This window comes from Pseudophryne corroboree, chromosome 7 (assembly GCF_028390025.1).
Source record: "Pseudophryne corroboree isolate aPseCor3 chromosome 7, aPseCor3.hap2, whole genome shotgun sequence".
Lineage (NCBI taxonomy): Eukaryota > Metazoa > Chordata > Amphibia > Anura > Myobatrachidae > Pseudophryne > Pseudophryne corroboree.
The window spans coordinates 291,536,596-291,549,897 of NC_086450.1; the positions used below are offsets into that span (position 1 = coordinate 291,536,596).

General features: G+C 49.9%; 1 protein-coding gene across 3 annotated transcripts in view; it reads right to left on the reverse strand.

Moving 5' to 3' along the window:
- GTF3C1 (general transcription factor IIIC subunit 1) overlaps nt 1-13,302 on the reverse strand; it is a 489,121-nt gene that overhangs the window by 353,710 nt on the left and 122,109 nt on the right. For all 3 annotated transcript variants that reach the window (XM_063934225.1, XM_063934223.1, XM_063934224.1), the window contains one exon: nt 1,289-1,434. In XM_063934225.1, coding sequence (XP_063790295.1) covers nt 1,289-1,434 — 146 coding nt within the window. The remainder of the gene's footprint in view (nt 1-1,288; nt 1,435-13,302) is intronic.

Sequence of the window (13,302 nt, forward strand, 5' to 3'; positions counted from 1 at the left end):
ACCCTCTATTACTCTTGATCACTTTTGCACAGCCTTGTTAACCCACCCTTTAGCAGAAATTGATCTGAGAGAGGCTCCTGATAACATAACGGACTTACAAAATCTTGATTTTAGAATTCGTATAATTACGAATTGCTGTAGAATCGGTATTGGGTGTTCTTAGACAATGACACTATAGGAGCATACACCTTTGGTGGATTTTTATTTTTGTTCACATACAGTACCTTTTGGGAAAAAGAAAAGCATTTCAACTTATGTAACAGAAAACTTTCATTGAGGTCTTGTCCATGACTCAAAGAAACGTATTATAGACTAGTTTAATGGACCGGAGTGTATGCTGGGTCACCTTAGTATCTGCCCTCGTTCCCCCTGCTGTCCTCCTCCCCCCACCTTTGCAGTTCCACCATGATCCCACCCCCGTCATGGCTTTGTCTCGATACCCTTAATTCCCATAGTCACTGCTCAGAACTAAACCGCCCTCCCTCCTGTTGCAGCCCCATCCTGACCCTCCCTACCGCTTCTATATTCAATCTGGCAGCTGGTCCTCAGACTGTCCTGTGTCCCTCTAAGTGAGGGATTGTACATTAAGTAAAATCTAGCAATTACTTCTTCTCCCCCTTATATAAATTAATTTTTTTGGCCAGCTGACTGCCGCACCACCGAAACTAAATCATCCATCCCATACTGCTTTGCAAGGAGACCGTGCTATTAAGCTTGGGGTTGTACCTTCCCCAAGAGCCCCTCTATGTCAGGCTACTTGTCCTAGGATGCACACACTTGACCTGTGAATTACAGGGAAAAAAATGGGCTATGCACTCCCAGTTATCAGAAGGCGAGTCCAGCTAAATTGCAATAATGGAAGCTGAGGATGGATGCTGACAGGCACAAGTAGTCTGCAGAGCCCAGGGGTTATGCGTCCACCATATTTGGCTTCCAAGCCACACCACCTAAATATACACTTTTAATTCTGATGATGATAGGCCTATTTTAATGATGAGGCCTGGAGATGGAGCAGACGGTCCGCGAGCTCTGACTGACTCGCGGCCGGCTCCAAATTTAAAATGCAGCCAGTGCCGTCTCTCCATGGCTGCCTGCTCCAGACTCCTTCCTTGTACTGCTGCTACTGTGGTACAGTCACAATGGGGTCGTGCCTAGGGATGTCACCTGATGTACTGCAACCTTCTCCCAGGACAGGCAACCGGAATGGTAAGTTGTGAAGCACAATTTCAGATGGCAGCCCTGATAATAGTATTTACACAATTTCAAACACACAAAAAATAATAATTACGTGAATAAGCTTTCCACTAATCGCAGGTTCTTCACTGTCTCCACTATTAAGTTTCTCCTCTTCAACAGGCGATAAGTTTCACGAGATCTTTCCAACATTCCAGACTTAGAGGATTTGCTTCTTTTTTTTCCTGCAGGATCCTTGTCCTGAATTAAGATACACATGCATTAGTGAAACAATAAAAATATTGCAAAACAAAAATGGGGGGGCAGGGGTGTGTGAACAACTTGATTTAACCAGGAAGTATCAAGGAATTAATAAAGACAAAAAAAAAAAAAGGCGATTTATGGTAAGAACTTACCATTGTTAAATCTCTTTCTGCGAGGTACACTGAATTCCACAGGGAATAACATCGGGGCGTAGAGTAGGATCTTGATCCGAGGCACCAACAGGCTAAAAGCTTTGACTGTTCCCAATATGCTCAGCGCCGCCTCCTCTATAACCCCACCTCCGTGCACAGGAGCTCAGTTTTGTTAACCAGTCCAATACAGTAGCAGGTAAGAGAGATGACAACAGTTAGTAGCCACAGACACCACATTTTCAAGACAGGAGAAGGTATCAGCGGCTAATGCCATACCAACCCAAAGAAGCTAAGTGCGTCATGGTGGGCGCCCTGCTGAATCCAGTGTACCTCGCAGAAAGAGATAAGGTAAGTTCTTACCATAAATCTCCTTTTCTGCAGCGGGGTACACTGGAATTCCAAAGGGAATAACATCAGGGATGTTCTAAAGCAGTTCCTTATGGGAAGGGACGCACTGTAGCGGGCACAAGAACCCGGCGTCCAAAGGAAGCATCCTGGGAGGCGGAAGTATCGAAGGCATAGAACCTTATGAACGTGTTCACCGGAGACCACATAGCCGCCTTGCACAATTGTTTAAGGGTCGCACCACTGCGGGCCGCCCAAGAAGGTCCAACAGACCGAGTAGAATGGGCTTTGATGGTAGCAGGAGCTGGAAGGCCAGCCTGTACATAAGCTTGTGCAATCACTATTCTAATCCATCTGGCCAAGGTTTGCTTCTTAGCAGGCCAGCCATGTTTGTGAAAACCAAACAGAACAAAGAGAGAATCAGACTTCCTAATGGAGGCTGTCCTCTTCACATAGATACGGAGAGCCCGTACCACATCCAAAGACCCTCTTTGGAGGATAAATCCGGAGAGACAAAGGCTGGAACCACAATCTCCTAGTTAAGTTGAAAAGAAGACACCACCTTAGGTAGATAACCAGGGCGCATCCGAAGAAACGCCCGGTCACGGTGAAAAAACAGATAGGGAGACCTACAAGCCAAGGCACCCAAATCTGATACCCGTCTAGCAGAGGCATTAGCCAGCAGAAACAAGATCTTGAGGGAAAGCCACTTAAGGTCCGCAGATTCAAGAGGTTCAAATGGAGACTCTTGCAAAGCCTCCAGAACCACCGACAAATCCCAAGGAGCCACAGGTGGGACAGAGGGAGGTTGAATCCGTAAAACACCCTGAGTGAATGTATGATCATCAGGCAGAGTCGCAATTTTTCTCTGAAACCATACCGACAATGCAGAAATATGAACCTTGAGGGACGCCAGCCGAAGGCCCAAGTCCAAGCCCTGATGTAGGAAGGCCAAAAGTTTGCCCGTGCTAAACTTGTAAACGTCATGATTGTTAGATGCGCACCAAGCAAAGTAAGAATTCCAAATCCTATGGTAAATCCGAGCAGAAGCCGGTTTACGAGCCTTCAACATAGTTTGAATGACCGCCTCAGAAAATCCTTTGGCCCTCAGTACGGAAGCTTCAAGAGCCACGCCGTCAACGTCAGTTGGCCAAATCCTGGTAAACACAAGGGCCCTGAACGAGGAGGTCTGGTCGTGCGGAAGCAGAAGAGGATGCTCTAGCGCAGGGGTGGGGAACCTTTTTTCTACCGAGGGCCATTTGGATATTTATAAAATCCTTCGGGGGCCATCCAAAAATTCTCAACTTAAAAATTACCCTGCCCCCCAGTAGGTCTGCGTGCGCCCAAAAAATGGGTGTGGCCAGTTAAAATGGCACGTGATACACATATGCTCCCAATAGTGCGGTGCCAATCCACAATTGCCCCCACAGTGCCAGGTATACAAATGCCCCTCACAGTGCCAGGTATAAAGATGTCCCCACAGTGCCAGGTATACAGATGTCCCCACAGTGCCAGGTATACAGATGTCCCCACAGTGCCAGGTATACAGATGCCCCCACAGTGCCAGGTATACAGATGCCCCCACAGTGCCAGGTATACAGATGCCCCCACAGTGCTAGGTATACAAATGCCCCTCACAGTGCCAGGTATACAGATGTCCTCACAGTGCCAGGTATACAAATGCCTTCACAGTGCCAGGTATACAAATGCCTTCACAGTGCCAGGTATACAAATGCCCCTCACAGTGCCATGTATACAGATGTCCCCACAGTGCCAGGTATACAGATGCCCCCCACAGTGCCAGGTATACAGATGCCCTGGCCCCCCCCCCCTCCGTGCTGCTTACCGTGCTGCTTTCGGCGGGACACGGAGGAGAGCGCAGCTATGTTGGAAGGCGGCGGCATGTAGGACTTGAAAAACCAGCCGCCGGTTCGAGAGCCAATCAGAGCTCGCAGACCGGCAGCCGCGGCTTCTGATTGGCTGCCGGTCCGCGAGCTCTGATTGGCTCACGAACCGGCGGCTGGTTTCAAGTCATACACGCCGCCGCTCCCACCCGACAGCCGCGCTCTCCTCCCTGTTCTGACAGCTGAGATACGCTGCCGCCAGACTGAGCGGCAGCGTGTCTCACTGACACAAGCTGGTGGGCCGGACCAAACGGCTTTGCGGGCCTTATACGGCCAGCGGGCCGGAGGTTCCCCACCCCTGCTCTAGCGAGAGACTCTGCAGGTCTGAGAACCAACGCCATCCGGGCCACGCTGGAGCTATTAGAAGAAGGATTCCGCCTTCTTGCTTGAACTTCCTCACTACTCTGGGCAGGAGTGACACCGGAGGGAACACGTACGGCAGCCGAAAGTTCCATGGAATTGCCAGTGCGTCCACGAACGCCGCTTGAGGATCCCTTGTTCTTGCTCCGAAGACCGGAACTTTGTGATTGTGTCAAGACGCCATCAGGTCTACATCTGGTAGGCCCCACTTGTCCACTAGGAGTTTAAATACTTCTGGATGAAGGCTCCACTCTCCGGCGTGTACGTCCTGACGACTGAGGTAGTCCGCTTCCCAGTTGAGGACCCCTGGAATGAACACTGCTGATATGGCTGGCAGATGGCGTTCCGCCCAATGAAGAATCTTTGACACTTCCATCATTGCCATGCGGCTTCGAGTGCCGCCTTGATGATTTATGTACACCACCGTGGTGGTGTTGTCTGACTGTATTTGAACAGGCCTGTTCAGTACCAGATGCTGGGCCAGTTTCAGAGCATTGAACACTGCCCGCAATTCCAGAATGTTTATCGGGAGGAGAGACTCCTCCCTGGTCCGCCGACACTAAAGAGAGTGTTGCTCCAACACCGCGCCCCAACCCCTTTAGACTGGCATCTGTCGTCAGAAGGACCCAGTTGGAGATCCAGAAGGGACGACCCCTGCCCAATCGGTGGTCCTGCAGCCACCAGGTCAGTGACAGACGGACCACCGGACACAAGGAGATCATGTGGCCTAGTACTCGCATCGTCAAGTGTATCGACATAAGTGGACGAGAGAGGAAGCAACGTATATTGAGGTTAATTCTGGGTTGATCGCAGCAGCAAGTTTGTTAGCAATTGGGCAAAACCATGTGCACTGCAGGGGGGGAGCAGATATAACATTTGCAGAGAGAGTTAGATTTGGGTGGGTTATTTTGTTTCTGTGCAGGGTAAATACTGGCTGCTTTATTTTTACACTGCAATTTAGATTTTAGTTTGAATAAACCCCACCCAAATCTAACTCTCTCTGCACATGTTATATCTGCCCATCCTGCAGTGCACATGGTTTTGCCCAACTGCTACCAAATTTGCTGCTGCGATCAACTCAGAATTAGGCCCATTGTTCTGAAGCTTCAGGACTTTCTCAAAAAAACAACAACCTCTGGTTGTGTGTATCCAACAACGCTCTTAGATGCACCATGCTCTGGGCAGGGACCAGGGATGATTTCTTCCAGTTGTTGAGCCACCCGTGGGCTTGCGGAAATTGGACCGTCAGATCCAAATGACGGAGGAGATCGGAGATCTTCTGGGGAATTGGCCAGTATCAACAGGTCATCCAAATACATCAGGATCCAGATGCCCCAAAGGCGGAGTGAAGCCATCATAACTGTCATGACTTTGGTGAGAATTTGCGGAGCCGTGGTCAGACCAAATGGTAAGGCCCAGTATTGATAATGGAGATTGCCAATATAAAAACCGCAGGTATTGCTGATGTGACATGGCAATATGGATATGCAGGTAAGCATCCTGTATATCCAGGGATACCATATAGTCTCCTGGGTCCAAAGCCAGGACAATAGAGCGAAGGGTCTCCATACGAAACTTGGAGACCCTCACAAACTTGTTCAAAGATATGAGGTTGAGAATGGGCTGGGAGGAACCATTCGGTTTGGGGACTAGGAACAGTGTTGAATAGAGGATATCAGGCTCATTCTGCCTGCTAGTGCCAGTGCCTGAGCCAGAGGCACCGGCACTACCACTCCGGTGTCCAGGAGGGATTGTACCACTAAATGGAGAGTTGTTGCCCTCACCTGATACGAAGGGATGTCCGTCAGGCAACAGTGAGGCGGGGACGTGTCATGAAGAATATAGCGTATCCGTTAGTGACGACTTCCCATACCCAAGCGTCTGAAGTGGTCTTCAGTCATACCTGGATGAACTGTAGAAGTCGGCCTCCCACCCTGGGATCCCCCAGGGGGAGGCCTGCCCAGTCATGCTGCAGGCTTGTCAGATTTGGAAGCAGGCTGACGGGAAGCCCAGGCACGTTTAGGCTTGGTGGTTTTGGAAGTGCGAGATTGTTTCGGGTACACCTGACCCTTTGCTTTACCCAGAGGGCGAAAGGAACTACTCTTAGCCTTCGGGGCCGAAGGAGTAGTACTAGGTAGACATGCAGTCTTAGCAGACGCCAAGTCAGCGAAAAACTTGTTGAGATCCTCACCAAAGAGGATGTTTCCTTTAAACGGGAGCACCTCCAGGGCTTTCTTAGAATCCAAGTCCACCGACCAGGACCGTAAACAGAGAATACGGCGAGCCAAAATGGATGACATAGCAGCCTTAACGAGATGCCGTGACAATATAAGAGAGACATTGTCTGACATGTTCAGGAAAATCAGACGGAAACTCAGCCTCCATTTTCTGAGCACACGCCTCAATAGCTTCTGCGGCCCAAGTAGCCACAATGGTGGGCCTATGCGCAGCCCCTGCAAGGGTATACATAGCTTTTAAGCAGCTCTCCATAAGCTTATCCATCGGCTCTTTGGAGAGAAGTGACGGTAGTGAAAGGCAGAGCAGATGACACCACCAGCAGAGCGATTTGCGAGTCCACCGGCGGTGGCGTTTCGCAATCTTTACTCAATTCTGCCGCAAGGGGATAGCGGGCTAGCATCTTCTTGTGCGGGGTTAATTTCTTTCCTGGGTTCTCCCAGGATTCCTGACGTATGTCAACCAAGTGGTCAGAATGATGCAAGACCAATTTAGTAACCTTCTGACATTTGAACTTGTCCGGTTTCTTAGATTTAGTAGCAGGCTCAGGATCATCATCAATCTGCAGAATGAGCCTGATAGCCTCTAAGAGATCAGGAACATCCCCTGTGAAACAGATTCCCCATCAGAAACGTCATGATCAGAGTCTGTGGGGTCAGCATACACGCCATCTTCATCGGAAGAGGTATCTGGAACATGCGTGAATTGAGAGGAAGTAACAGCCCGCTTAGAGGACTTCTTATGTTTAGTCTTAGGCAGGACAGGGTCAGGAATACGTTTATCCAAAGAGATATTCAAGTGCTGTAACTGAGTGGACAGAGTATCTATCCATGGAGGATCACCCGCAGGGACCATATAAGGCTGATAAGGAACAGGAGGTCCCATAGGGGGCGAAAGTCTAGTTATCAGCGTAGTCAGTAAATTAGAAAAGGCAGACCAGGGTGTGCCCTGATGTGCCCGCGTTGTTACAAACTGACTGGGGGGTACAGAACCGCTAAAACCTGAACCCTCCGCAGCCATGTTATCCTCAAATGCATCTTGGACATCATAACCGCGCACGGCGGAATCAGTCCCAGACCCATAGCCCCCTGTAGCTGACATAACATGAAAGTGTAAACCACGGGCGACACAGTACAATGTCAGGAGATAGAATACCTAACACAAACACCCTGTGCAGTGTAACAGCACAAACAGAGGATTTCTGAGGTAAAATGTGACTGAAAAACACAAGAGAGAAAAATACAAAATACGTATATCCTGTGAAAATAGGATCTTAATTACCTATCGGTAAATCCTTTTCTCGTAGTCCGTTGAGGATGCTGGGGTCCACATTAGTACCATGGGGTATAGATGGGTCCACTAGGAGCCATTGGCACTTTAAGAGTTTGAGAGTGTGGGCTGGCTCCTCCCTCTATGCCCCTCCTACCAGACTCAGTCTAGAAACTGAGCCCGAGGAGACGGACATCTTGGAGAGAAGGATTTTACACAGATAGTGGCGAGATTCATACCAGCTCCCACACAAGGCAAACCAAGCTAACTAGCTTGAATCAGCAGCAACGGCTGAACAATATTACTTACCAAGTAACGAAACAGTACTTACCAAGAACTAAGCAGTACTGAATTAAGTAACCACTGCAGGATCACTAAGCGCTGGGCGGGCGCCCAGCATCCTCTACGGACTACGAGAAAAGGATTTACCGGTAGGCAATTAAAATCCTATTTTCTCATATGTCCTAGAGGATGCTGTGGTCCACATTAGTACGTGGGGATGTACCAAAGCTCCCAGAACGGGAGGAAGAGCGCGGAGGCTCCTGCAGAACTGATTGACCAAACTTTAGGTCCTCAGAGGCCAAAGTATTGAACTTGTAGAACTTTGCGAACGTGTTCGACCCTGATCAAGTAGCCGCTCGGCATAGTTGTAAAGCCGAGACACCCCGGGCAGCCGTCCAGGAAGAACCCACCTTACGAGTAGAGTGGGCCTTAACAGATGTACGACACGGCAGGCCTGCCGTAGAATACACATGCTGGATAGTGAACCTGATCCAGTGAGAAATCGTCTGCTTAGAAGCAGGACACCCAATTTTATTGGGATCATACAGGACAAACAGAGAGTCCGACCGTCTGTGATGAGCAGTCCTCTTCACATAGATTTGCAAAGCCCTTACAACATCCAAGGACTTTGATGAAACTGAGGAGTCAGTAGCACTGGCACCACAATAGGTTGGTTGATATGAAATGAAGACACAACCTTCGGAAGGAACTGCGGACGTGTCCGGAGCTCAGCTCTATCTTCATGGAAGAACAAGTATGGGCTTTTACATGACAAAGCCCCCAACTCCGACACACATCTAGCAGAAGCCAAGGCCAACAAAGTGACAGCTTCCACGTGAGAAACTTGACCTCAACCTCCTGTAGAGGCTAAAACCAGTCCGACTAGAGGAAATGCAACACCACTTTAAAATCCCAGGGCGCCGCAGGCGGCACAAAGGGAGGGTGGATGTGCAGAACTCCCTTCAGAAAGCTCTGAACCTCAGGGAGGGCAGCCAACTGTTTCTGGAAGAAAATGGATAGGGACGAAATCTGGACCTTTACGGAACCTAATCTCAAGCCCATATCCACACCTGCTTGGAGGAAGAGGAGAAACCATCCAAGTTTAAACTCCACCGTAGGAAACTTTTTGGATTCACACCAAGAAACATATTTTTTCCAAATGCGATGGTAATGATTAGACGTTACTCCTTTCCTAGTCTGTATCAGGGTAGGAATGACTGGCAGTCAACCTCCATGCCGTCAAACGTATCCGCGGTAAGTCTTGATAAGCGAACGGCCCCTGCTGCAGCAGGTCCTCCCGAAGAGGAAGAGGCCTCGGCTCTTCTAGCAGAAGATCCGCGTACCAAGCCCTTCTTGGCCAGTCCGGAGCAATGAGGATTGCCTGAACTCTTGTTCTCCTTATGAGTTTTAGAACTCTTGGAATGAGTGTAAGTTGAGGAAACACGTACACAGAATGGAACACCCACGGAGTCACTAGGGCGTCCACCACCACGGCTTGTGGGTCTCTCGACCTGAAACAATATTGCCGAAGCTTCTTGTTGAGACGAGAGGACATTATTTGAGGTACACCCCAAAGATCTGTTACCTCCATGAACACCTCCGGATGGAGCCCTCACTCCCCTTGATGGAGATCGTGTCTGCTGAGGAAGTCCGCTTCCCAGTTGTCTACTCCCGGAATGAAGATTGCTGACCGAGCCAACGCGTTTTTTTCTGCCCAGAGGATGATTCTTGTTACCTCTGACATTGCAGCTCTGCTCTTCGCTCCGCCCTGTCAGTTTATGTAAGCCACTGTCGTTACATTGTTTGACTGCACTTGAATGGCCCGATTTCTCAGAAGATGGGCCGCTTGGAGAAGACCGTTGTAGATGGCTCTTAGTTCCAGAATGTTTATCGGCAGGCCGGCTTCCAGACTTGACCACCGTCCTTGGAAGGTTTCCCCTTCAGTGACTGCGCCCCAGCCCCGGAGACTTGCATCCGTGGTTAGAAGGATCCAGTCCTGAATCCCGAACCTGCAGCCCTCCAGAAGGAGAGGCAATTGCAGCCACCAGAGGAGTGAGATCCTTGCCTTTGGCGATAGACGTATTCTCTGGTGCATGTGTAGATGAGATCCCGACCATTTGTCCAGGAAATCCAGTTGGAAGAACAGAGCATGAAATCTCCCGTACTGCAGAGCCTCATAAGAGTCAACCATCTTTCCCAGAAGGCGAATGCACCGATGAACCGACACCCGGGCTGGCTTCAGGACATCCCGGACCATTGTTTGTATCACCAACGCTTTTTCTTCTGGAAGAAACACCCTCTGCACTTCCGTGTCGAGGATCATTCCCAGAAATGACAACCTCCTGGTAGGTTCCAAATGTGATTTTGGAAGATTCAGGATCCAACCATGTTCCCTGAGAAGCTGGGTCGTGAGAGCTATGGACTGTAACAGCTTCTCCTTTATCAGCAGATCGTCCAGATATGGAATTATGTTCACCCCTGTCTGCGGTGTAGAACCATCATTTCCGCCATCACCTCGGTGAATACCCTCGGTGCTGTGGAGAGGCCGAATGGCAGGGCCTGGAATTGAAAATGACAGTCCACCAGTGCGAATCGGAGATAAGCTTGATGCGGCGGCCAAATCGGAATGTGGAGGTATGCATCCTTGATTTCCAGGGATACCAAGAATTCCCCCTCCTCCAGACCTGATATCACCATCCTTAGAGACTCCATTTTGAACTTGAACTCCTTCAGAAAGGGGTTTAGTGATTTTAGGTTCAGAATGGGCCTGACCGAACCATCCGGTTTCGGTACCACGAAAAGGTTTGAATAGTAACCCTTGTTTTGCATCTGGGGAGGAACTGGTACAATAAGCTGTGCCTCCATCAACTTCTGGATGGCGCCCTGTAGGGTAGCCCTGTCTGCCGGCAAAGCTGACAAGCCTGATTTAAAAAAAACGGTGATGAGGGAGATCTTGAAACTCCAGCCGGTACCCCTGGGACACAATATCTTGAACCCAGGGATCCAGGCCGGACGACACCCAGACGTGACTGAAATGTCTGAGTCTCGCCCCCACCGGCCCTACCTCCAGACCGCGCGGTCCACCGTCATGCTGAGGACTTTAGCGTACCTGAAGCAGGCTTCCGTTCCTGGCAACCTGCAGCAGCAGGTTTCTTAGATTTTGGTTGACCTCCTCTAAAGAAGGTGTTGGACGGTTTGGCCTTTCTTGTTTTAGCAACCCGAAAGGACTGTGATGTAGTCGAAGAAAAAGGTTTATTCGTAGCAGGTGCAGCTGAGGCGAGAAAAGGTGACTTACCCACTGTAGCCGTGGAGATCCACGCATCCAACGCTTCCCCAAAGAGAGCCTGACCTGTGTAGGGTAGGGTCTCCACACCTCTCCCGGATTCCGCGTCGGCAGACTACTGGCGCAGCCATAGGCCTCGGCGAGCTGAGACAGACATGGAAGATATTCCGGCAGCCATTGAACCCAGGTCTTTCATGGATTCCACCATAAATCCTGTAGAATCCTGAATGTTACATAAAAACAATTCAACGTCACTTATCCATTGTATCCAAATCCTCAAGTAATGTGCCTGACCACTTTACTATAGCTTTGGAAATCCATGCACAGGCAATAATAGTAGGACGTAGTATCGCCCCTGAAGCCATGTATATGGATTTGAGCGTAGTATCAATTTTGCGATCAGCAGGCTCCTTTAAGGCGGTAGATCCTGGGACAGGTAAAACCACCTTTTTCGAGAGTCTGGATACAGACGCGTCCACTATGGGTGGGTTTTCCCAATTCTTTCTATCCTCCTCAGGGAAGTGGAAAGCTACCAGAACTCTTCTAGGGATCTGGAATTTTTCTCTGGGGTTTCCCATGCTTTTTCAAAAATAGCATTTAATTCTTTTGGACGCAGAGAAGGTTAGCAAGGCTTTCTTATTATCAGTGAAGTAAGCCTCCTCAACCTGCTCAGGTGTTGTATCAGCAATATTCAACACATCTCTAATGGTCTCTATCATCAACTGCACCCCTTTAGTAAGAGATGCGGCCCCCCTGAGCACGTCCCCATCACCGCCTGCCATGTCAGAATCGGTATCCGTGTCATCTTGCATAATCTGGGCTAGAGCACGTTTGTGGGAACATACAGTAGGGGGATCTGAGGTAACAGAACCAGACCAAACTGCGATAGAGGTCTGTAAAACCTGACTTGCAGATTCACTTTGTGCAACCCTAATAGAAACATAAGAAATCATATATTTGATAGAGGATAACCATTCAGGCTCCCTTGCTGGTATCTGCGCTAAAACAGTGCAATCCTGATTACATGGATTGAGATCATCCTGAGAGGACATGTCCTCTGCAGCATATGACACAGAGTCCCTGGACATAGCTAAAAGGAGGCCCCAAACACTCCACACACAGGGGAGGATAGACAGAGTTTCACCCCCAAGAAAGGCAAGAGAGACACAAAGTTTGGAGCCAACCCACACACAGCGCTTTCAAGGTATAGGGAGACCACAACCAGCGCTGACTGTGAACCTTAATAGGTTACACAGTCTTTACAGACTCCGCGCCCCCCCCCCCCCCCCCCCCACACACACTTTCTACAACCCCCTGGTACCGTAAGAGATAGATGGAGTTGCTCTGGAGGGACTGCTCTTCACTGACGGCGTTTCTGCAGGCAGGAAAATGGCGCTGAATGCTGGGTCCGCTCTGAGGAGAAGCTCCGCCCCCTTAATGGCGCTGTCTTCCCACTCTTCAGAAGATTATACTGGCCTAAGGATTCATGCTGGAAGCGATCCCGGGACCCTGACAGGCTGTAGAGGTCAGTGTAGGGTGTAGGCGCTGGCTCAGGGCGCCCCTCACAGCGCCGCACTATGTACCATTGAGCCCCGAAGCGCAGTACCATACTTTTTGCCGCCACCTTCACACCAGCTCCCCGCTTGCTAGGGGGGGCGGTGAATGACTCGCTACTGATCTTCTGGCTCTGTAAGGGGTTGGCGGCATGCTGCCGGGGTGAGCGATCCCCTGTGGCGGGGAACGTTCTATCCCCTCAGGAGCTCAGTGTCCTGTCAGCGGAGATAGTGGCTCAGACCTCGCAGGGCGGACACTACTTCCCCCCTTAGTCCCACGCTGCAGGGAGGCTGTTGCCAGCGGCCTCCCTGTAAAATAATAAACTCTAAAATAAACTTTTACCAAAGAAGCTCTGTAGAGCTCCCCTAGCTGTGACCGGCCCCTCCGGGCACATTTTCTAAACTGAGTCTGGTAGGAGGGGCATAGAGGGACGAGCCAGCCCACACTCTCAAACTCTTAAAGTGCCAATGGCTCCTAATGG